The 26,855-nt window shown below is 35.3% G+C and overlaps 1 protein-coding gene across 1 annotated transcript; it reads right to left on the reverse strand.

Moving 5' to 3' along the window:
* Positions 1–624: 624 nt before the first annotated feature.
* LOC144452182 (heparan-alpha-glucosaminide N-acetyltransferase-like) lies at positions 625–26,632 on the reverse strand. Its single transcript, XM_078143224.1, has 18 exons — positions 26,591–26,632; positions 23,242–23,456; positions 20,752–20,888; positions 15,993–16,120; positions 15,382–15,451; positions 14,688–14,736; positions 13,992–14,107; positions 13,348–13,424; positions 13,097–13,127; positions 11,849–11,994; positions 10,771–10,892; positions 7,863–7,984; positions 6,899–7,037; positions 5,188–5,271; positions 4,792–4,866; positions 3,320–3,390; positions 2,749–2,861; positions 625–1,699 (listed from the first exon to the last, which is right to left on the reverse strand). Exons 1-18 carry the CDS (start codon positions 26,610–26,612, stop codon positions 1,524–1,526), a joined length of 1,893 nt encoding a protein of 630 aa, XP_077999350.1. The 5' UTR covers positions 26,613–26,632; the 3' UTR covers positions 625–1,523.
* Positions 26,633–26,855: the final 223 nt, after the last annotated feature.

The raw sequence follows: 26,855 nt of genomic DNA on the forward strand, positions 1-26,855 counted from the left end.
GTATATGCATATTTCACCTTAAGGCTACATGTATATGTATATTTCACCTTATGGCTACATGTATATGCATATTTCACCTTATGGCTACATGTATATGCATATTTCACCTCATGGCTACATGTATATGCATATTTCACCTTATGGCTACATGTATATGCATATTTCACCTCATGGCTACATGTATATGCATATTTCACCTTAAGGCTACATGTATATGTATATTTCACCTTATGGCTACATGTATATGCATATTTCACCTTATGGCTACATGTACATGCATATTTCACCTTATGGCTACATGTATATGCATATTTCACCTTATGGCTACATGTATATGCATATTTCACCTTATGGCTACATGTATATGCATATTTCACCTTATGGCTACATGTATATGCATATTTCACCTTATGGCTACATGTATATGCATATTTCACCTTATGGCTACATGTATATGCATATTTCACCTTATGGCTACATGTATATGCATATTTCACCTTATGGCTACATGTATATGCATATTTCACCTTATGGCTACATGTATATGCATATTTCACCTTATGGCTACATGTATATGCATATTTCACCTTATGGCTACATGTATATGCATATTTCACATTATGGCTACATGTATATGTATATTTCACCTTATGGCTACATGTATATATCTACCACCAAAAACCCTAGTGAGTCTGATCAAAACCCTAAAATATATACAGGATATATATTGGTATACAAACAATAGTCTTATTTCTGTATAGAAAATAAAAATATCTCTTCCTCTCTGCAATTATTTGACAGTGTGCTTGTTATGACATCATATGACTCGAATACTGAGATCATATCTTAAAGTAACTGTATAAACTTTTACTTCACCTACCTAATATTTTTCTGTTTCATTGATAGATAATTAAGAAGTTGCTGTCATAATTATCATAGCAATTAAAAGCCTTGTGTAACAATTAACATGCATAGTTTCATTTTAATAGTCATGTAAATCCTATATTTGGAAGTATTCCATATATAGCACACATTACTTACACTAGTGCACATGCATACTAGTGGTATTCACACTGCAGTGCAATACTAAAAACATTATTGCATACCTGCATGCAAATGATATGCAAATTAGGACTTGACCGTTTGTTCTATATGAAAGCATGTGATCACAAAGTGTCATTTTAACAGAAATATCTCACTATGCTTGTGAAAGTTCTGCCACAGGGAACATTGCAGGCACTCATGCAAATACCCCGAGTATATAACACTTGCACTCTCACGTCATGGGGTTCTGTCATATTATCACTTTGAATACATACTTTGTGCTAATGTATACATTTTGGATTTCCTATGTAAAACATTTGACACTATCTACATCACAAAGTCAGCATTACACCGTAGTGATATTCAGTTTATAGTTATCCCATAACTGTTCCATTATTCCTTGGGTAATACTTTCCTTTTGCATGCATATTTCACCTACATACAGTAACAATCATTCCACTGTTGCTGCCACCTGCATCTTAGATCTTTAGAAACACTTTTTTACGATGGAGGTATAAAGCAGTGAGAAGCCATAGACTTGTTCCAACCAAGTCAGATGCTAGTTCTTCAGCATGGGTTTGTCCAGTCTTCCACTGCCAGGGAAAATAGTTCCTCATGATTTCATGACCACAGTACAACAGAATTGAATTCATACCTAGAAATAGTAATACAAATTATGGAGTCATTTCAAAGTTGTACCAATTTGCTGATCTTTTTATCAAAGTGGCACAAAATGTGTTTATACAAGTTTGGGTGAAATTTTGGTGTGGATTACAAGATAACTGTTCTACACTACTTTATACATATACTGTATGTATGCAATAGTGAGTCAAAAAATAGTGCCAACAGCATTGTAGCACAACTGTACAGTTTTTAAAAATATTTATAAACATGCTGATCCAAACTAGGTATAGGAGTTCAATGCTGATAACAGGATTATATGACATGATCATGATATACTCAATGTATTGTAATTCAAAATGTTGGCCTGTATAGGCTGACAATATTGTGAAGTGAATACCCTCCAAACCTTTGGTTTTTCTAAGAGATCTCGAACGAAGTTTGGTAGGTTGAGTTGTAACACTGTTCGGACAGTGGACTGTTTTATTTAATTGTTTGATTTGAATTAAAATGTCAGAAATGACAGGATTTCTGATCATATGGTGTGATCATGATCATGTATTCAATCATAGACAGTCTGTGATTCCATGTAGCCTGTAGGTTGACATTGTAATGTACAGTTGATAGACAGTCTATGATTCCAGGTAGCTTGTAGGTTGACATTGTAACGTAATTGCTTTAACAGTTCCAAGTTTTAACCACTCAAATAAATTTATCAATCTTTGACAATGTGTTTCTGTATTCTTTACTCACTGTGTTCCATGTTTCTTTTAAAGTGCATGCAATGTACATTGACAATGTCAAGTTTGAAGTGTGTAGTTTCATTTCAAAATTTGAAACCAAAATAAACATTAGAATTGATAAATGAAATTGTGATGGTAGCTATGTAGATTTTTTCTCGCAACTAACCTCCTCATAACTGGTACTATGTAGAATTTCCTCGCAACTTACATTTTTGTACTCATTACTACATCAATCCGGCTTTTAAGTTAACTAATACTTGTTACCTACCCCTGCTGTGTGTGTACATTTTTCAAGAGCAATTAATGTGTAGTGGATGATTCAAAAAAGATTGATTCTCACCAGCATGATAAAATGGAGCCCCTGACCACCAAGACTGCACATCCACCACATAATACAAGACTGAGAGTAGTAGAAATGACATAGATGCTAGGGCCAAGATATATGATAATGACCTGTAACAGAGAATACAAGATATAAACTATAACATACTATAGACATAGATGCTAGGGCCAAGATATTTGATAATGACCTGTAACAGAGAATACAAGATATAAAATATAACATACTATAGACAAACTTGTATCAATGTTTAAAAAATGCTTTTCTTCTATTTTCAATTAATGCTGACATAATATACTAATAATACTAGACTGGAAAGTCACTTGGCTGTGAAACTATCATAGCACTCTCAATCACAATAAATAAAAATATTCAATGTCTAAAGGTTTTTTTTTCCATGTAAGTAGTTTTTTTTTACCTTGGGAGTAGCTGAACAGCCAAATACAGTTAAAATTTCCAGGAGAGCATCTTTATTCTGGGAGTTCTTTTAATAAGCACAAAAATCTCTGTAAATATTTAGACTTTGAACTTTGAACCCAATCTTTATACAACAGGCTTAGAGAAATCTTACCATAGATTTTTGTTGACTGGTATCCAGCCATCATTTTTTTGGAAATTACACAAAACACCTGCAATAATACCCTGTAAATAAAACAGAAAGTCAAATTCAATATAACTAGAACTTGTATTAGAACACACCTACAAACAGTCTTTGTAAAGACACAGCCCCCACTCAAATACTTTACTTCTGTGTCACTGAATGATGGTATGTTTTAAAGAAATTAGTGGTGACAAAAACCCCTAATGCTAAGTGTATGTGGCATGCAGGAAATGGCTAGATTTTGACAATTGATCCTTAAGGTGAAAGCCAGGGTCAAAGGTCATTGTCCAAAAGAAAGTTTACATCTATGATCTAATAACATGGGGATAGACACTTGTGCAACATGAATGGAGTCTCCATGTCTTACATTTTCACCTTCCATAAGGAAGGTTATATATATTGGGGATGAAAGTTATTATTATAATTTAGTACATACATTTGTGATACCAAAGCTATTCTGTCCCTAAATATTATTGATGTAGCATTTAGTTTTAGTAATAAGTTATTTTGCATATTTACTTGCCTCTATATATCTGTAAAATCTAGAGCTATGGTGAGGCCTACACAATGTTCTATAAACGCTTCAGCCGGTATTCTGAAGCTATGTTTAATTTATTGATGTAGTACAATACAATATCATGTCTTGTAGAACAGAATTTTTCTTTTCAACAAGGTGTGAAGGAACAACAATCTAAAGGTTTGCCCTTACTGAAAGCATTTAGTTTACATCTGGTGTGAGTTTCGTATCATTAATTTTCCAAATTTTACATTCTGGTAATAAATATATTTATGAGAGGTTGAGGATAGCACCATGCTAATGGAATGGAATGTTGAAGTAGGTCTGTACACAGTGAATCATGGCTACAGTCAGTGAGTTGTTTACTTGGCTTTCCAGTTGTAACGTAGTAGGAATGTTGAAAGTGGTATGCAGTGAATCAAATTTTTTGTCAGGAATCGTAATTCTTGTGCATATTCTGGTAAAGGATCAGCACCATTGGAATATCTGTTTCTCTTCTCTGACTATGCTGTGCTTGCTGACAAACAGAGAGGTGACATGTACAAAATGAAAAGTTCAAGGTCGATCTCGACCAAAATACTTCAGGCATTGTCAGCTTTACATCAGAATCAGGCAAGTGATCGCTAGCCAATTACCTTAAATGGGGTTAAACACTTGAAAGGAGAATCTAAATTGATCTGTTACTACAAATATGGCTGCCATTATTATTTCAGTCTACATAATGATTTCATTATTTAATTGAAATCTACATGTGTAACACAACTACAATATTTCCTAATAAGAGAAAGTGAATTGGAAATGATTGTAATATTCACAGAAAGTAACTTGGAAATAGATATAATAAATTAAAAAAAAAATTTCACTAGTTCATATGAAAGGGACAAAATTCATATTTTTATAACAAAAATCTAATATTAATACTAACTGTAATAACTGCCCACATCAGCCATCTTCGAACTCTTCTTTTCCAGTCAGTAAATAGTAGAAGAATTTTTCCTGCCTGTAGAGTAAATGAACCAAATTAACATACTATCTTGAAAATACAGGCAGACATTGCAATCATGTCATGCAGCAGGACTACTACTATCTGAGACACACAACATCAGGTCTTGAGTGCATTTTACACAGGCAATAGTATACAGGACTCAAACATAACTTTAAGCTATCACTTTCTGAAATTAGAATCCAAGTAATAGAGGAGACCAGTAACCCCATATTCTTGGTTCCACTCACTAATTACCAATTGACCCGTAGATGGTTTTGCCCTTACAGTTTAAATCTGGCATGTTTTACAATTTATAACTGTTACAGTATTACCTACCAATAATCCCATAAATGTAATCAATATAGCTGTTATACTGCCAAGAATGCCTTCTGGATCATATGGTCCTGTTTGATAAATGTCCTACAGGAAACATGGAAAACACAGGTGTCACACAAAACGTATGGTCAAGGGTCAATGTCAATAAGTTCTAACTGTGAAGACAGAGGGATGGAGGTTGTTTAGAGTTGACATCAATAAGTTCTAACTGTGAAGACAGAGGAGATGGAGGTTGTTCCGAGTTGACATCAATAAGTTCTAACTGTGAAGACAGAGGGGATGGAGGTTGTTCAGAGTTGATGTAAAGGTCAAGAAATTCTGTAGACTGTCCAGTTTTTGTAAGACATAGGATGGATGTGATTTGATTAAAATCTGATGTGGTGAAAGTGGCTAGATATCTTTATTTACCTCTATTTCCATTATTTTGTGTCATTTGTTTTGTTCTGGGTGATTGCCACCTTCCCACATCTGACTTTGTGTAATAGAAAATCTCATTGGAATCTAGCACTATGTTGCATTACGTTGGTAGCTGCACACAATGGAGAAATTGGAAATACAAACAAACAAACAAATGTACACATGGAGGATTGCGTTGACGACATGAACGATTTTGCAAGAAGCATGCTGATTGGTTGAAGAACCCTTTCAAGATCTTTGAGAATCACACAAGATTTTCTATTACACAGGGTCAGATGTGGGAAGGCAGCTATCACACGTCACAAAACGATGGAAATAGAGGTAAATAAAGACATTTAGTCACTTTCACCAGATTCGGATGTATGTTGCCAAATCTTTGAACACAGTAGAATGCTTCTATGTTGTGAAAACGTAACTTAACTTTTCCTTCTCTTAAATTTTGACTTTTGTAAACTTTACACAATTTCACTTCTGATAAATTACAATTCTATCCCTATCTGACAACACTCTACTTAGTCTTACCAGTTGTAATCTCAACAGTGAGTGGTTTTCTTGTCACTCACTGCAAACTCTCTGTCTGTCTGTCTGTGTCTGTCTCTCTGTCTGTCTGTCTCTCTCTCTGTCTCTCTCTCTCTGTCTCTCTCTCGCTCTCTCTCTCTCTCTCTCACACACACACACACACACACACACACATACACACACACACACACACACACACACACATGGACTTTCTAAATTATCACATTTACTTGACCAGTCACTTAGTGAATATGTTCTGATACATGAAGACAAATGTATTACTTGTTTGAAAATTTCTGACAATTTCTTTGTGCAGCTGTTACTTATGATGGACATTTCTAAAGACAAGACAATCATCCATTTGAGCATGTGTACATTCATGGCATAATGAGCTTTATGTAAATTGACACCACTAGGTATTAGTGATCCTCTACACTGTTATAAATATTTTCACAAACAAACAAACAAATGTTTTAAGACATGGGATAAACTAATCTAATTTTGAAAAAAATATGTATTTTTGATATAGTGTACAAAGCTTGCCAGAAGTGAAATACATGTTTTCTCATTAGTGACAACTCTACTGCACTCTCTGACTGGACATGGTTTAGAGACCATTCAAGCCTGTACTAACAATGCACTACCATATATGGTGTTATCAGCAAACTGCTAATCAGGCACATGAGAATATTTGCTCACTGATCTGGTAAACCAAACACTGGCTTCTCCATGTAACCAAGAGGTGAGTAAGCAGTATGTCAGAAAAGATACTTACTTTACAGGTTGGATGTGGGTAAATATGGCTTTCTCCAAAGATGATCTTATCTATGTAACCTGTTGCTCCTCCAGTACAGTTCTCCAGTGTAGATCCACTTTCATTGAAGAGAAGCTGACCACCGGGACCAAGATATCCTCTATTATCCAATAACAAGATGGCAAACAATTTAGAATGAGAAATCTGAAGTTTAAACTTGAAACGACATCATCAAGATACTTTACATGGTTTCCTATAGTCTTGTCATGTAATCTGAGGGATATCATCATCATTATCATCATCATCATCATCATCAACAACAACAACAACAACAACAACACACACACTCACCCCCTCAACCCCCCCCCCCCCCACACACACACACAGATCATAGTTAGATGCTTTTCCATGCCTATAATACTACTGAACCTAAGAAGTATTTTTGCACTGTTGATACACCCCACATGATTTCCCAAGAAAGATCAGGTAGGCTATATATGGCTATCAACTTCAGATGCTACAATCCCAGTATTCCAAGATTAATAGAGACGGGACATCAAAACTTCTGATCATACCGCCACCTAGTGGTCAGCTGTAACTATTGTCAGTCTGATGAGGATCGTTAAACAATCCAATTCAATTCAATTCGATTTAATAACTTTATTATCCGTATATGAATGCGGAAATTTGAAATTTGTCTTTAGGCTCAAAATACAATTTGCAAAACAATTACACACAAGTATACATTCTGTCAGTTTATAAAGGCTTTAAAAGCTCAATGGCTACAAACTTTGAAGTACTTGTGTGTTATAACCTATGTAAATCTACATCTAATCAACCACAATATTTATTGATGAAAATTTCTACTCACAGAGTCAAAATATAATGGAATTTCTTTCAAAACATTTCTTTCTGCCTGAGTGAGTAGAAATGTTAATGACTATGTATGAACCCAGAGTCCATGAACTAGGTTAAGTGTACTTACGTTGGGCAACCAGGAACAGGTAACAGAAACAGTAAACACATATACAAAGTTAGCAGACAAATAGCAACTATCCAATGTAACCATAGATGTATTTGATCTCTGAGTGCACTGTAAAATTTAAACTGAAATAGAGAAAGCAAAGGTAGAAAATCATGAGTTTTCATTATTATATAAATATGTATAAAATGCATGTATACAATTGTATTACACAAATTGCAAAGACTGACTATGAATACAAAACACTTCAATTTTTTGTTGCACTGTAATCTGTAAGTTAGAGCCCTCAGTGAAATGGGATTGTTTCGAACAACAACTGCAGAGTAACACCTCCAGAACATCCCCACCAAGTTTCAGTCCCATTCATCATACACTTTTCAAGATATATGTTTTTAACCAATATTGAGATTCTTAGACCTAATTTACATATCATATTGTGACTACACATCACCATCAAATTCCATCCCAAGGCAATCAGTCTGGCAGTTTTGATTTTAAGTCATTCATATACATACACAGACACAGACACAGACACAGACACAGACACATACATACATACATACATACATACATACATACATACATACATACATACATACATACATACATACAGTCCGTATATATAGCTGTTAAATCCGACGTTTCGAATAAATATTCTTTATCAAAGGAAAAATTGGCGAGACACAAAAATGCCAGGTCAAAACCCGAACATTTCTAAATATAATCAAACATACAAACATACATACATAAATTAAAAAATCCCGCCAATGGCATTGTAGCACAACTGTACAGTTTTTATAAATGTTTATACATATGCTAGTCCATGCTAACAATAGGTGTTCATTTGTTGAATGACTATCCAGTTGACTATCCAACCATGTTGTTAATGTTATCTTTGCAATCAGCGTGCGAAATTAATGCCGGTCCTTCGGCCCGAGACCAACAGATTTTTGTTCGGACCGACAGTTTTTCAGAATTACAACAACGTATCGGTCCTTATGACCGACTGAAATTTGGAGTAAATAATAACTTTTATTCAAAGATATATCCAATTTCACCTACATGAATCTGATCTTGTGTTACCTATTTTACTCTCGACATCATCTCGTTCAAGTCAAGCGACACAGAGCTAGCTCGCTACGTGTTGTTGTCAATGTTGATGTCTACATATGACGTAGCATACAGCATTTACTTTATGAAATTATGCTAGTAAACACATGATTGACCGAATTTCTCCAATTATTTGTGTCTTGACTAATCAGAACGTCTTAGACATTCAGACCCATTTTATGCATTCAGCGCATGCGTCTTTTCCCACCATGATAGAGTAATTGTTGTAAAGTTTACTGTTCTAAGTGTTTGAGACAGTTCCACCTTGTATTTATAAAGTGTATTGTGGCGATATTTAGAAGGCAGCAATGAGCTTCCGAAGAAGAAGACGAATTTAAACAGACACTGTTTTTTAAAGGCTGGTATTAAAGCCGGTAAATGTTAGCGGGTTTCCCGATCAATTTACCGGAGTTCCCCATGTGTGTGGCCATGATCAAAACAAACTGACGGAAAACATATAAATTACTCTGAAAATGGCGTTTTAACTAATAAAGAAGGCAGGTACGTAAAATATCTTCAGTACGATAGGTTTTTTTTTGTAAAACAGTAAAAAAAATGCGCAGTCTGATTGCTTTCAATTTGATTCATATGATAATGTATGTCCTGTCATGTTGTAGTCGACGTAAACTTAGAAATGTTGCATTTTTGTTGCCATTGTTTTATCTGGAAAATTACTGCATCATGCCAAACACGGGTACATATAGTGGATGACACATTATAGTACATGTCAGTTACCATATCACGCTCCCACGTCAAAAAAACTTGCATTGTAAGACATGTTTAGCCATAGTTCTCTTCATCATGGTCAGATTTCTTACACAAACAGTCGAGTCAGAGACGATACTCAATACACCACTGTATGGTATACGGGTAGGGCTTATGGGGGGGGCTTCAGTACATATTTGAAGGAAGACGAAACCGCTCCGTGTCACTTTTGTGGATGGAAATTGAAATAAAGTGAATACACAGTTTTCAAGAGGGATAGTTATGCGACAAAACTTTCTGCCATGATGAAGTTGTGGGTCTACGTTCGCTAAGAGTTGGAAAGCTACATCAGCTGTTGCCACAGACGATGAATCTGACTTTGGATATGTGATTCAGAATTTAGTGAATCGTACAGAGAGGAAGGAGAGGACTGTGATCTCTTAGAGATTGCAGATAATGCATATTTAATGATTCATTCACCCATATTATCTACAATCTATGGATATGTATTTCTATGGTGACCGTGTAATGAATACATTCAGTCTCAGACCACTAGAGTCTATAGGAACAGATTATGCGAGAATGAATATTCATAGTCTCTGGGTTCATAGTTACAAATGAAAATCTCTACTCATAGAGTCAAATATTACTTGGTAGTGAATCAAAATTTACTTCCAAGTTATTTGTTGACTCTGTGAGTGGAAATTTTATGAAATAATAGTGGATAGTGAACAATTCTTTGTACTCTCTTTTACTTTAGTATATCTAAAGATATGTTGTATCATATTAAAGTTCAAAATCATTTAATCTGTAAATGGAGGGTATATAAATATAGGTCGTGAACATGAACTGCATTGAGTATGGACCAGCAGTTTTCCTTAAGGACCAGCAGTATTTGCTACATGTCGGTCCTTATGACCAGTAGTCATGTTCCCTTAAGTTCACACACTGTTTGCAATATATGTGATCATTTGGCTGTTGCTATGGGTGTGGTCTTGTTGCTTGGCACATTTACATACATAATGTGGGAACCCAAAAGGCACTGTTTATATATATGCAGACATGGCGGTGCAATGGTTAAAATATGTATTCTTACCTTATATGGATCCTCCACTTTAGCTGTCAGTAGTTCTACTGTAGCAACCACAAAGTAACAAATACTGAACCTCTGTAGTACACCAGGAATTCGAATTGTTGACAAATCAACTCCACTTCTATCTGTTATATCAATGAACATAATATGGTGATTTTTATTCAAGGGGGTATGTGCGTTATGGACAAACTGTTTGAAAATCAAAGTACCTCAAGTAACTAAAACTTTGCTGTAAGAAAGCTTGTTGGTACTTCATTTTGAATCATCACAGAACATGTTAACCACATGTTGACCACATGTTAACCACATGTTAACCACATGTTTTCAAGTCAATCTATCAGACAGTAATTCACCCAGTGGACCTTGTCCTATCAAAATGTTTTGAAGAAAACCTGTAGAATAACACTTCTAGAAATATCTCACCAAGTTTCAGTCTCATTGACCAAGTACTTTTAGAGATATAAGTTTTTGACCAAAATTCACATTTTTACACCTAATTTGCATATCACTGATGATCTACTCTGTACTTTTGGAATTTAAGTTTTTTTGACCAAAAATCACATTTTTTTACCCTAATTAAACACCGGTGGTAAGATCATTTTGATTTAAAAATTGTCCAAACTAGACACCCATGGTAATGGACCCACCAAATATCATGGTAATTGGTCAAGTTGTTTTTTTACTTTAAGCTGTTTACACCCCCCCCCCCCCCCCCACACACACACTTTGCCCTGCCTATAGCACTACTGAACTATATCAATTCAGTTGTGCTAAAAACCTCCAGAGCTTCTAGAAGGAAACCTAGGACCCCAATGAAAGGTGTAAATATTCCCATCTCAAGCTTTTCCCCTACCTTTTACTGTTAAGATGCTATTAAACTCCTCTTTGAATATATACTTACCCTGTGTAGTTGCTAATTTAGTATGGCACTACCCTATAAATACTTGCAAGACTAAGTTATAAGCAGTCCACTATCTGTCATGTAAATATGACATACAGGCCAGGGAGAGTGGGTCCTTAGGGGGGTCGGCCTGTTTTTGGTTTTACAGAGAGGGGAGAAAATAAGCAGTCCCTAACTCACCTTTGCCAGTATCAAGAATGAGTCCAAGAGCAAACAGAATGATTGTTCTTTTGACAATTTTGAAGAATAATCTACCTTTAGAAGCACCTTTTTTTAGTAGTGCATTAAAGGCAAGTACTATTGATGTTCCCATTATAAACACAAACCTGTGAAAAAGGAAGATATGAGTAAATAAATAAACATTTTGATGATGAGGGCACTACAGTAAAAATAACGCCAATGGTATAGTAGCACAATTTAGCTGTTGCTATGGACATGGTCTTGTTGTTAGGCATACTTGCTTACATTTTTAAATTTTGTTGCTTGGCATACTTGCAAACATTTTTTGAATCTGTATTTACTAACCTATCCATCCTTGTTGTTATCTTTGTAATATGCATCAACATTTCACTGTTGCTAATGGCATGGTCATGGTTGCTAGGGCCAATTGTGTCAAAATGTTTTCAACAATAGCTGCAGAATAATACCTCCAGAACATACCCACCAAGTTTCAATCCCATATACCATGCAGTTTCAAGGCATGTTTTTGACCAAAGTTGACATATTTAGACCTAATTTTCATATTGCTAACGGAATTATCATGTTTGTGAATTCAGCTTTATCTACAGATGCCCAGATACATCCCCATTAAATTTCAGCCCAATCTTTGAGGTAGTTTTGGAATTATAGATTTTTCACCAAAAATACAGATTTTTTAAACCTATTATGCATATCACTACATATTATAACAATTCTTAATCTAAACACCACTAAAACATTTCCACCAAATTTCAGGCCGAAATTTCAGCCCAGTAGTTGTTTTAATTTAAGTTTTTTGACCAAAGATAACATTTTTTTAACCAAATCAACACTGGTGGTATAATCATTTTGATTTGAACAATATCCCAACTACACACCAAATGTAATACACCCATCAAATACCATGACAATCGGTCTAGTAGTTTTTCACTTTAAATTGTTTACACACACACACACACACACACACACACACACACACACACACACATACGCATGCATGCACGCACGCACGCATGCATGCACGCACACACACAAACACATACATACATACATACATGCACGCATGCATGCACGCACACACACACACACAAACACATACATACATACATACATACATACATACATACATACATACATACATACAGATGAAATGAGGAGCCTTGTCACTACTTGTGGAAGATATATAGTAACAAAAGAAAGAGAAATATTTGTAAAACAAACTCAACTTACCATGGAAACACAAGATCTGCAACAGTTAAACCTGAAAATACAAATACATTGTAATGTGAGCATAAAGCATCTTATTGTCTTATAACTGTCTTTATCTTCCATTAACTAAACATTCAAAATAAAGAATATACACAAGTCTAATTTGATATGTATTTCATTTCATAACCACTACCAATTAAATCTAACAAACTGCTGCATTCCTTTAGGAGGATACACAAACCAATGTACTGTTGAAAGTTGGGTAAACATACCATTCCATCTTGAATGTTGAAAGAACCAGTACTCGCCACCTCCTAAGTTTACAAATATCATTATGACAATACTTATCCTGTAAAATAAAAAAAACAAGTCTTAATACAGGACAAAGGCCATCCAAACTTTACTTCTGTGTGGCTGGCTAATGCCAATGGATAAAATGAATGCATATTCCATATTTGATATGCCTTAGTTTTAAAAAAATTACCCACACTTAATAATCCTCTTTCTCCCACCTTGCACTTAATTGTGCACAAACAAATAACCCCTAGGGAGAAAGAGGACCATTGGCAACTTGTACTTAGTTGTGTACAAACAAATATCCCCTTGGGAGAAACTGAGAGAGAGAGAGAGAGAGAGAGAGAGAGAGAGAGAGAGAGAGAGAGAGAGAGAGAGAGAGAGAGAGAGAGAGAGAGAGAGAGAGAGAGAGAGAGAAAGAGAGACAGACAGAAACAGAGACAGAGACAGAGACAGACAGACAGACAGACAGAGAGACAGACAGACAGACAGAGAGACAGACAGACAGACAGACAGACAGACAGACAGACAGCACATCAGTTCTGTTATGCTAAAATGTAACTAACATTATTATCATTAATTATTATTATATTGTACCTGATGGTGTTTATAATCTACCTACCCTCTGAATGTATCAAGAGATTTTAGTCTTTGGGAGCGTGGTTTCTCAGTGCTTCTTTTTGGCTCCATTGATTCACTTCTTGTTGATGCTGTGAGACTGGTTGGCGATCCAAGATCCTGGTATTTAGATATGAACATTTTTACATCTGAGTTTCGTGAATATTATGAACATTACACTTTTTTTTTATTTCAACACGCACCTGACAGAAATGGTTATTTTTGATAAACTGATAGATAATTCTAAATGGAAATCCTTATTAGAAGCAATGGAAATTCCATAAGATTTCAACATGTTCCTAGATACCAATATTCATAAAGACACTTGACGGAAGAATGCTTGGTGTTGAACCTAAAAAAAGTGAATAGGTGACAGTCTTATGTACATGTACTTCAGCTGATTCTCACACACTAATATATTTTGTGGATTTAGGTGACAGCCTTATGTACATGGACTTCAGCTGATTCAGACAAAATAATTTATTTTGTGGATTTCTCTGTGTAAATATTTCGTATCCTTGCATCTAGGTTTTGGATCTTACTATAATTATCATCTTGTGTTTACTGTCAATATGTGATGAATAAAACCAGACATATCTTTCAAATGAAAATGAATTTACTACATTAAAAGAGTAAATATCAAAATTACAGACAAAACTTTTCTGTAACAAGTTAAAAGTACAGCTTTAATGCCACTTACCGAGTTAACAAGTCTTTCTGTTTCAAACATCCGTAGAAACAACTCTTTCCTTTAAGAGAAGTAGAGAATAGTTTATGAGAGATGCACATACATGAATTGAGCCACATGTGTATATACATACATGAATTGAGCCACATGTATATACATACATGAACTGATTGAAAAATGATTTGCATGTCAGAGAAATGATGAATAACAGACATGCATACATGAACAGACATACTGTGTGACACATGCACAAACAGAGCCCATTATAATTGTCCCCTCCTTCGGGGGATGAAAGCACGGTCAGTGACTCTTTCATGATCCTGTGCCCTACCCATTCTCTTATGTTGTCTTTTCTTGGGGCACCCTGATTGAGTAGTAACCTCCATCTTATTCACACAATGTCTTGTCAATTTTTCACTTCAGTCATTTCAAATCCTTTTGACAATAGAACAACTGTCTTATCATAAAGTATAATCAATGTTACCCCAAAACTTTAGGTATTTCTCATCAGTATTTTTCTACAATTCTTGTCTCAGACAAGTAGATAATGGATACATCTTAAAGCACTGCATATGCTTAGTACACTTGTGATATATTCTGAGAAAAAAAGGAAATCTTTCTATCTTCACAAAAATACTGATTGTAGAAATTCAAAAATCTTTTTTTTTTTAAACTTTGACAATAATGAGGTTATAAAAATACTTACTTCCGTAAGAACCGAACTAGTAAATATAGAGCAGCAATTGCAATGTAGATCACAATGGCTACATAAATGGCTGGAAGAAATCAAATGATTCTAACATTAATATAATGACAACATGTAACACCAAAGTACCATTAATACAAGCCTTCAATCGAAGACAAAGTGCCCAGATTAAGGTCAAAGGTCAAAGTCTTAAAAATTAGTTTGTACCTGATAATAGGAAGGTAGACATTTGAATGGAGTCTCAATGTATTATAGTTTTTGTAAGTTATGCTGTAAATGTGATTTCTAGCTACAAATATGGCCAAATTTTTTGTCAAATTTGCATATCTTGCAAAACAAAGTGACATGCATATGTACCATAAGACATGTCACCTTTGTACCTGATTTGAAAGAAATGGGACATTGAATCTCTGAGAAATTACATATTACAGCTGCATGGACGTACTGACAGACGTACAGATCACATTGTAATAGTACCCTTTTGGATGACTAATGATACATTTGGGGTGCTAAAAATACAACAAAATATTGAAATATTTTCATGAAAAGTTGATGCATATTTTGTCATATTTACGAGGTATATAATGTAGAGATATAGAAAACTGACTTACGAATATAAATATCTACTGGTCTTTTACTTTCTACAATATTGCAAACAAAGTGGTCATCATACGTGTCTCCAGGATTAGGATTGACCCACAACACATAATATCCAGACTGTCCGAAGTGTTCTGTTTGCCTAAAAAATAATGGATTATAATGATGGTTAGCTAAAAGTGAATATTATAGAAAACAATTGGAGAAGACATAAGACACATGCGACATGAAGACTGTGCTAATATCTTGGATAAAGAAGACCAGTGCGTTGGCAGAGTGGGCATAGGTTGAAGGCAGACATATTATATTGGTGGAGTAGGCAGAGGTTGAGACCTATTATTGGTGATATATTGGTGAAAATAATATCTAGCAGAGAATACAAATCTCAGTTGTACATGACTCCCAGTGTATGCACATATGATAAAAGCCATTGTACTACATTCTTCTGATGTCAATGAGATATCAGCATAAATTGGAGAGCCACTTCCAAACAAGCCTCCAGTTGAAGATATAGCCCCCCCCCAAACTTGTTATGTATTGTTTAAGATGATTACCATTTTGGCAATTTTAACATGGAATTGCTTTGTTAGACTTTCCAGGGATGCAAATGTTTGTAGTGTAGGGTTTTCAGTATAATTAGCAATAATATTTAGCTGTCTTCCATGTACAGCTAGAATGTAACCCTTTCACTCTCTTCACCTTGAAAATGTTTGCCAAGGTCAAGGGTCATTGTCTCATGAGAAAGTTCATCATTGGTAATGTGAGCACACTTGAATGGTATCCATAGATGTTTGGAGATAACAGGTAAAATGTGCTTTTTATCACAAACATGGCTACCATTTTGGTATACAGGTCTAGGTCACAAAATTTAATGACTTGCATACAATCAATGCCTTACATGGTCAAACCCAAGTCATCATTAAAATATTATATCTTAAATATTTGATGAAAAGCTATGAAGAAAACCTGCTACTTGGTGCATGCCAGAGATGCGAGTGTGGATGCATGCATGGATGTCAAAGGACGGACACACAGACAGAACCCAATGCATAAAAAGTATTAAAAAGTTTAAACTCTGAGTACAATTTTCAGTTGGTGTTTCATTATATGATGTCTTACCTATAGACTGTCCTATCGTTGTGATATATGTGTTTCATTATGTGATGTCTTACCTACCGACTGTCCTGTTGTTGTGATATATGTTTCATTATGTGATGTCTAACCTACAGACTGTCCTGTTGTTGTGATATATATGTGTTTCATTACATGATGTCTAACCTACAGACTGTCCAATTCTTTGATATGTGTTTCATTATGTGATGTCTTACATACAGACTGTCCTGTTGTTGTGATATATATGTGTTTAATTATGTGATGTCTTACATACAGACTGTCCTGTTGTTGTGATATATATGTGTTTAATTATGTGATGTCTTACCTACAGACTGTCCTGTTGTTGTGATATATATGTGTTTAATTATGTGATGTCTAACCTACAGACTGTCCTATTGTTGTGATATATATGTGTTTCATTATGTGATGTCTTACATACAGACTGTCCTGTTGTTGTGATATATATGTGTTTAATTATGTGATGTCTTACATACAGACTGTCCTATTGTTGTGATATATATGTGTTTAATTATGTGATGTCTTACATACAGACTGTCCTATTGTTGTGATATGTGTGTTTAATTATGTGATGTCTTACATACAGACTGTCCTGTTGTTGTGATATATATGTGTTTAATTATGTGATGTCTTACATACAGACTGTCCTGTTGTTGTGATATATATGTGTTTCATTATGTGATGTCTAACCTACAGACTGTCCTGTTGTTGTGATATATATGTGTTTAATTATGTGATGTCTTACCTACAGACTGTCCTGTTGTTGTGATGTGTTTCATTATGTGATGCCTTACCTACAGACTGTCCTGTTGTTGTGATATATATGTGTTTAATTATGTGATGTCTTACCTGCAGACTGTCCTGTTGTTGTGATGTGTTTAATTATGTGATGTCTAACCTACAGACTGTCCTGTTGTTGTGATGTGTTTAATTATGTGATGTCTTACATACAGACTGTCCTGTTGTTGTGATATATGTGTTTCATTATGTGATGTCTTACCTACCGACTGTCCTGTTGTTGTGATGTGTTTCATTATGTGATGTCTAACCTACAGACTGTCCTATTGTTGTGATGTGTTTCATTACATGATGTCTTACCTACAGACTGTCCTATTGTTGTGATATATATGTGTTTCATTATGTGATGTCTAACCTACAGACTGTCCTATTGTTGCGATATGTGTGTTTCATTATGTGATGCCTTACCTACAGACTGTCCTATTGTTGTGATATATATGTGTTTCATTATGTGATGTCTAACCTACAGACTGTCCTATTGTTGCGATATGTGTTTCATTATGTGATGCCTTACCTACAGACTGTCCTATTGTTGTGATATATATGTGTTTCATTATGTGATGTCTAACCTACAGACTGTCCTGTTGTTGTGATATATATGTGTTTCATTATGTGATGTCTAACCTACAGACTGTCCTATTGTTGTGATATGTGTTTCATTATGTGATGCCTTACCTACAGACTGTCCTATTATTGTGATATATATGTGTTTCATTATGTGATGTCTAACCTACAGACTGTCCTATTGTTGCGATGTGTGTTTCATTATGTGATGCCTTACCTACAGACTGTCCTATTGTTGTGATATATATGTGTTTCATTATGTGATGTCTAACCTACAGACTGTCCTATTGTTGTGATATGTGTTTCATTACATGATGTCTAACCTACAGACTGTCCTGTTGTTGTGATATATGTGTTTCATTATGTGATGTCTAACCTACAGACTGTCCTATTGTTGTGATATGTGTTTCATTATGTGATGCCTTACCTACAGACTGTCCTATTATTGTGATATATATGTGTTTCATTATGTGATGTCTAACCTACAGACTGTCCTATTGTTGCGATATGTGTGTTTCATTATGTGATGCCTTACCTACAGACTGTCCTATTGTTGTGATATATATGTGTTTCATTATGTGATGTCTAACCTACAGACTGTCCTATTGTTGCGATATGTGTGTTTCATTACATGATGTCTTACCTACAGACTGTCCTATTGTTGTGATATATATGTGTTTCATTATGTGATGTCTAACCTACAGACTGTCCTATTGTTGCGATATGTGTGTTTCATTATGTGATGCCTTACCTACAGACTGTCCTATTGTTGTGATATATATGTGTTTCATTATGTGATGTCTAACCTACAGACTGTCCTATTGTTGCGATATGTGTGTTTCATTATGTGATGCCTTACCTACAGACTGTCCTGTTGTTGTGATGTGTTTCATTATGTGATGTCTTACCTACCGACTGTCCTGTTGTTGTGATGTGTTTCATTATGTGATGTCTTACCTACCGACTGTCCTGTTGTTGTGATGTGTTTCATTATGTGATGTCTTACCTACAGACTGTCCTATTGTTGTGATATATATGTTTCATTATGTGATGTCTTACCTACCGACTGTCCTGTTGTTGTGATGTGTTTCATTATGTGATGTCTTACCTACAGACTGTCCTATTGTTGTGATATATATGTGTTTCATTATGTGATGCCTTACCTACAGACTGTCCTATTGTTGTGATGTATATGTGTTTCATTATGTGATGTCTTACCTACAGACTGTCCTGTTGTTGTGATGTGTTTCATTACATGATGTCTTACCTACAGACTGTCCTATTGTTGTGATATGTGTTTAATTATGTGATGTCTTACCTACAGACTGTCCTGTTGTTGTGATATATATGTGTTTAATTATGTGATGCCTTACCTACAGACTGTCCTATTGTTGTGATATATATGTGTTTCATTATGTGATGTCTTACCTACAGACTGTCCTATTGTTGTGATATATATGTGTTTCATTATGTGATGTCTTACCTACAGACTGTCCTATTATTGTGATATATATGTGTTTCATTATGTGATGCCTTACCTACAGACTGTCCTGTTGTTGTGATGTGTTTCATTACATGATGTCTAACCTACAGACTGTCCTGTTGTTGTGATATATATGTGTTTAATTATGTGATGTCTTACCTACAGACTGTCCTATTATTGTGATGTATATGTTTAATTATGTGATGTCTTACCTACCGACTGTCCTGTTGTTGTGATATATGTGTTTCATTATGTGATGTCTTACCTACAGACTGTCCTGTTGTTGTGATATATATGTTTAATTATGTGATGTCTTACCTACAGACTGTCCTGATGTTGTGATATATATGTGTTTCATTATGTGATGTCTTACCTACAGACTGTCCTGTTGTTGTGATATATGTGTTTCATTACGTGATGTCTTACCTACAGACTGTCCTGTTGTTGTGATGTGTTTCATTACATGATGTCTAACCTACAGACTGTCCTGTTGTTGTGATATATATGTGTTTAATTATGTGATGTCTTACCTACAGACTGTCCTATTATTGTGATGTATATGTTTAATTATGTGATGTCTTACCTACCGACTGTCCTGTTGTTGTGATATATGTGTTTCATTATGTGATGTCTTACCTACAGACTGTCCTGTTGTTGTGATATATATGTTTAATTATGTGATGTCTTACCTACAGACTGTCCTGATGTTGTGATATATATGTGTTTCATTATGTGATGTCTTACCTACAGACTGTCCTGTTGTTGTGATATATGTGTTTCATTACGTGATGTCTTACCTACAGACTGTCCTGTTGTTGTGATATATATGTGTTTCATTATGTGACGTTACAACAATCTCTGTTGGCCATGATGTATTCACTCTCAATAGACTTGAACCACCTTTTGGGATTGAAAGGTAGTACATCAGAGCACACTGAAAAAAAGAAGATAACAAATATAGCATCACCAAGATCATTTAATTTTCCTTCCAGATTGCACTCTTTTGAAATCTTTCTTTTCTGTTATAGTTCTACAGCCACTGAACACAAAGAAATGGCCTTGTAGAGGCCTTTAGGCTTTACTGTGTAAAGTTTCAAACATGCATGGCTGACGACGTGTTGTAATTTGTCGTCAAAATTCATATCCTCAAATAAGGTCACTGTCTACATTTTGTATTAAGCTTCAAATATGGCCGTCATTTGATCATTTATTATGAAAATCACAAAACAAAGTGACCTGCATATTATGCTGACTATAGCATATGACATTTATGCCAAGTTTGATTGAAATTGGACAATGAATGTTGGGATACAGGTGACAATGGACAAATGGATAACTGCCTGCACAGACAGACGGATGGGACCCAAGATAGATGTCCCCTCTGGGGATTCACCTGTTGGGGACTACAGCGAGTCTAAACAGTAAAAAAATTCAACAATATATAACTTATTAGAAGTCTACAACTTGATACGCTTGATCACCATGTTCCATTTCATGGACAAGCATCTTCCTGATTTAGAGATATTGAAATCATTTTTTTTTCTTTATATTGAGCCCTGGATGCAGAGAAATTGCTTTACTGCAGTGATATCTTATCACTGCAGCTGAAAGGAACCACACAAATGTCTACATTTGTACTTCCTATTAGTAAGGAAATAACAGATGACTGGATTACAAAAATAAAATTTCTTTGAACAGGAAATAATTAATTCCTACAGGAAAGGGTGTCACACAAAACCTGTATTAATCCTACAGTTACAATAACTTGGTAGAAGGCATAAATGCAAAATAATGAAAAGAAAGTAAAACTGAAAGTAATAAAATAACAAATAAATAAAACCATGTTTCTTAATTCCTGTTTGTACATGATATCCTAATACATGTATTTCTAATTATAATGTATAATTTCAACTTCTAAACTATAACATTAATCTTCAGAGAAGACAGTTTTCCAATCACCTAAATACTTTACTTCTAAGTGACAATGGTGGCAAGATTTAAAAGAAATTGGTGGCAAAAAAATAAATACAGCGAAGTGTCTGTGACACATGTACATGTATGTCCAAACTGGCTTGATTTTGATATTTATATTCTGAAGGTCACAGTTGAAGTCAAAGGTCAAGCTACATCTCATAATGTGAGCTAGACAATTGTGTCTCTACATGCATGTATTAAAATTCAGTAAATCATGCAGTTCATGACAACTATGGCAGCCATTCAGTAAAAAGTTATATGACCCACAAAGTAATTTGCTTGTGAATATTTTTTTTTACTTCTGTACAATACTACATGTAAATATGAATAAAAAGAAATTGACAAATATAAATACATGTACTATGTGATGTGCAAGAAATGGCTTGATTCTGACAACTGACCCTGAATGTTAAGGTCAAGGTACCATGTGATGTGCAAGAAATGGCTTGATTCTGACAACTGACCCTGAATGTTAAGGTCAAGGTACCATGTGATGTGCAAGAAATGGCTTGGTGCAAGAAATGGCTTGATTCTGACAACTGACCCTGAATGTTAAGGTCAAGGTACCATGTGATGTGCAAGAAATGGCTTGATTCTGACAACTGACCCTGAATGTTAAGGTCAAGGTACCATGTGATGTGCAAGAAATGGCTTGATTCTGACAACTGACCCTGAATGTTAAGGTCAAGGTACCATGTGATGTGCAAGAAATGGCTTGATTCTGACAACTGACCCTGAATGTTAAGGTCACGGTACCATGTGATGTGCAAGAAATGGCTTGATTCTGACAACTGACCCTGAATGTTAAGGTCAAAGTACCATGTGATGTGCAAGAAATGGCTTGATTCTGACAACTGACCCTGAATGTTAAGGTCAAGGTACCATGTGATGTGCAAGAAATGGCTTGATTCTGACAACTGACCCTGAATGTTAAGGTCAAGGGTCAATCTCTATGAGAGACAGCTTGCATCAGATGGTGTAGAAACATGAATAGTCTTTTTGTGTTACAATTTTTTAGTTATGCAGAAAATATTAGATTTTTAAACTAAATATGGTAGTCATTTAAGTCACTGCAGTATAAGTAAGCACATAGGATTCAACATTCACATTACAAATGTGTCCTACCAGGTCCCCATTGATATATGAACAGCTTAATTGACTAGGGCACAACTCGGGCTCAAATATTGCCCTTAAGCCATTCAGAAACATGACAGCAACAAGGGTGGAACCATCAACTTGTCTATTGTAAGCCAAGCCAGTCACTACATGTAATACATTGGAATCATATGAAAACAACTTTGCTGTGATCTTACCTGGTGACATTCTGTGGTTTGGGCAAAGATATCAACTTCAAAATCAATGGATGAGTTGATACACAAATATGCTGTGTTAATCTTGAGTTCAGGAATATGTTTTTGGCTATAACAGTGTTCAACCATCTCATAATCTGTCATGCCACTCTGTCCTGGAGGCAGTCCATCATTGCCCATACTCTGTACTAGTATGCGCTGTGTACCTAGGAGTGAAACTGGAACATCCACTATAGATATCACTGTACAGAAATGACAGGAACAACAGAAACAACTGCATGCAACAATGAATGATAGAAAACAATTGGGTTCTGTCCTCCTGAAAACTAACTACTGACTTACTTCGTGATTAAGACATCAAACCTGGTATTATGTTTATTTTATACATGCGAGCTCAATCATGTTGTTACAACGACAGTGATAATATTTTTTTTTTGCAGTTGTAACAACATGATTCAATTTGAACTCACATTTATATAATTGTAGTATTAGCTTTTGAGCTTTTATCTTCTGTTTTGAACTTTTTATGTTTTGGGGATTTGCATTTTTAGATCTAATTTGCATATCACTGATGAGATTGACATCATGAACATTTTTAATCCAAACACCCCTAAGAATATTCCCACCACATTTCAGACCAATCTGCCCAGTAGTTTTGGGGTTTAAGTTTTTTGACCAAAAATCACATTTTTTTACCTAAAATACACATCTCTGGGGTGTGATAATTTGGACAATTTCCCAACTAGACACCAAAAATAATGTCACCACCAAATAAACACATAGGCAAACGGTCTGGCAATGACAAACATAATTTTTAAGTTTGGTTTGCATATTAGTGCACATTATTTTTTATTCATTATTGAAAATTCCTGTTATTGACCATTTAATACAATTGCCACAGTATTTTGAAATGAAAATACTCGGACACAGTTGTAAATTTGTTTTATATAACCATGGTTACCATGGTATTTATCACCCATATGATACTGCCATGATATGACCCACCTCATATTGAGATGGGCATGTTGATTTGAACTTAGGTAAGAGGTCAAAGATCATTTGGGCAGCATGCAGGTAGTAAATAGACATAAAGCTACTACAAAATCTACTCTGATCCCAATCCATGTCCGTACTTGTGGTTAATTCCTATCTAATTCAAATCAACTGATCTGGATCAAATCCTACTCTAGGTGGTGGTTTTGATCCGGATCAAAGTAATTCAAATCAGTTAGGTCTGGTGTGGACAGGCATATACTTGAGTGGATTAGTTTGATAATAAGCAATTATCTGAATCAAAGCTGGTAGTGTGATACGCTCACGTAATTTGAATCAATCCATTTTTCATTTTTTAGTGCAGACAGAAAGTTGTTTCAATGCACATTGAAGTGATCAGATATGGACAGGGCTATATTGACAAGTTAGTCTCAGAATCAGATCAGAATTAGTCTCAGATTCAGCCACACATTACTAGTCCCAGATTCAGATTGGAATTAGTCTCAGATTCAGCCACATATTACAATGTATTAGTCTCAGATTCAGCCACATATTACTAGTCTCAGATTCAGCCACATATTACTAGTCTCAGATTCAGCCACATATTACTAGTCTCAGATTCAGCCACACATTACTAGTCTCAGATTCAGCCACATATTACTTATACTTATAGTCTCAGATTCAGAACTTCATGATGATACCTAATTTGCAATAGTCAGTCAAATAAGGGATTACATGTACATGTACATACAGGCCTTCTTGCATTTTCATATCTCATGATCGATGTGCAAATTCAAGTTTTGTTATTTCTGCACATTCTCACCACAGACAGGAAAACAATGTTGCTTCACTGACAACTTGGGATAATGTCAAAGTACACAACTGGAAATATATTGTATGTGTATACCATCAAACATACATCAGCTTAACCTATTCTGTAATTTTCCAAATTAACCAGATGTAAATTGAAACTTTATGAACCCTTGGGTTACTTTCTACATATACATGATTCTAACAGAATAATGCCAATAGTATACATTTTTAATAAATATTTTAAAAGTTAGTAAGATGTAACAAAAACTGAGTCATTTGTTTGATAAAACATGTGATAGAAAAAGTAACGTCCTGATATGTACAGTACTTAGTTATTCACTAAACATACGAACAAAGCTGAAATACATGTACATTTCCTAAGTAAATACAATTATAATAATTGAAATGGTCTGACAATTCTCTATGATTATTCAAATGTCAAATCTTTGTTTTTAAACAAGCCATGGATTCTTGAGATATTGATGATAGATACAGATGGATGGATGGACAGAGACAGACTGACATTGAGTGACAAAGAGAGACACAGACAGACAGACAGACAGACAGACAGACAGACAGACAGACAGACAAACAATAGTCTAGATGCCAATGTGGTCTCTAACTAAACTGAGATGTAAATGATACCGTATAGGAACTAGAGTAGATAAACAAAGATAGATGGACAGAGACAGACAGACACACACACACACACACACACACATACATACATACATACAATGATACATACATACATACATACATACATACATACATACATACACGCACGCACGCACGCACGCACGCACACACACACACACACACATACATACATACATACATACATACACTTCATCCTATAAGCTTCTGGAGCTTAAATTGTAAAGCAGAAATTTGACAGCCTATATAGTATAAAGAGGGTGTGACATGGCACTATTTCCTGTAGTAGTAGTCTAAATCATTTAATACGATTTACACCAAAACTCATTTGTGTTTAATGACCACATTGGTGGTTCACAGACCACGTTGGTATCCAGACAACCTGTAGTCTCAATGGTGTTGTTTCTTCGTCAGGTGTCATCGTCATTTGCTAAATCTGAGACTAATAATGCATGTAAGACTGGATACGAGATTGGTCTCATCATAGAAGTAGAACCCCTGTGTTCTACTTCCATGGTCTCATCATGGCAGAGCAGAGGGACTGTGGTCTCAAGATTGAGTTTCCAATCTGATTCTGATACTGTACTGCCACGGTATTAGTTATGCAAATCGTCTTGTCAACAATTAATGCTTAAACTACACATAATACGACATTTTTCAATTGCCACCACATTTGTTTTGTTTTTAGCGTGCAACATCATTGTACACTGTGATATCATCACTGACATCAGACGATCGACGAAGTCTCAGCGCTCTAGCCAAACAATAACAACATTTTTGTAATGAACGCGCTCTGGAACCTTAGCCCTCCTATAAGGTTTGCTTTACTAAAGTCAATCAAAATGCCCATAAACTAATGTAAGAGCAAACAGCAAACGAGAGCGCTTACCGACTTGATATGACACGATCATGAGGAGGAGACTTTCAAGGTAGGTCGCCATTTTGAAATGAAGAAAAGTCATGTGATTGTTTTCCCGTGTTACACTGCGCGTTTCACTTGCCACTCCCCCACCCGTCCCGGGCCAATCCGCTCAGATGCTAGAAGGTCCTACCACGATCCATGGCCTATACTCTCGCAGTACATATATAGTAGTACGCGAGTAACTGCCAGGAAGAGTATCATTAAACACAATGTCCTCATAGGAGTGGTAACT

The sequence above is a fragment of the Glandiceps talaboti genome, chromosome 22 (genome assembly GCF_964340395.1).
Source record: "Glandiceps talaboti chromosome 22, keGlaTala1.1, whole genome shotgun sequence".
NCBI lineage: Eukaryota > Metazoa > Hemichordata > Enteropneusta > Spengelidae > Glandiceps > Glandiceps talaboti.

Excerpts from the sequence above, each read along its gene's own strand:
- LOC144452182 (XM_078143224.1), bottom strand. The coding sequence starts at position 26,612 with ATGATCGTGTCATATCAAGTCG. Across the intron at positions 4,867-5,187 it reads TTACATTTATGGGATTATTG|GCAGGAAAAATTCTTCTACT; the intron begins GTAGGTAATACT and ends TTTACTCTACAG. Across the intron at positions 1,700-2,748 it reads GGCTCCATTTTATCATGCTG|GTATGAATTCAATTCTGTTG; the intron begins GTGAGAATCAAT and ends TACTATTTCTAG.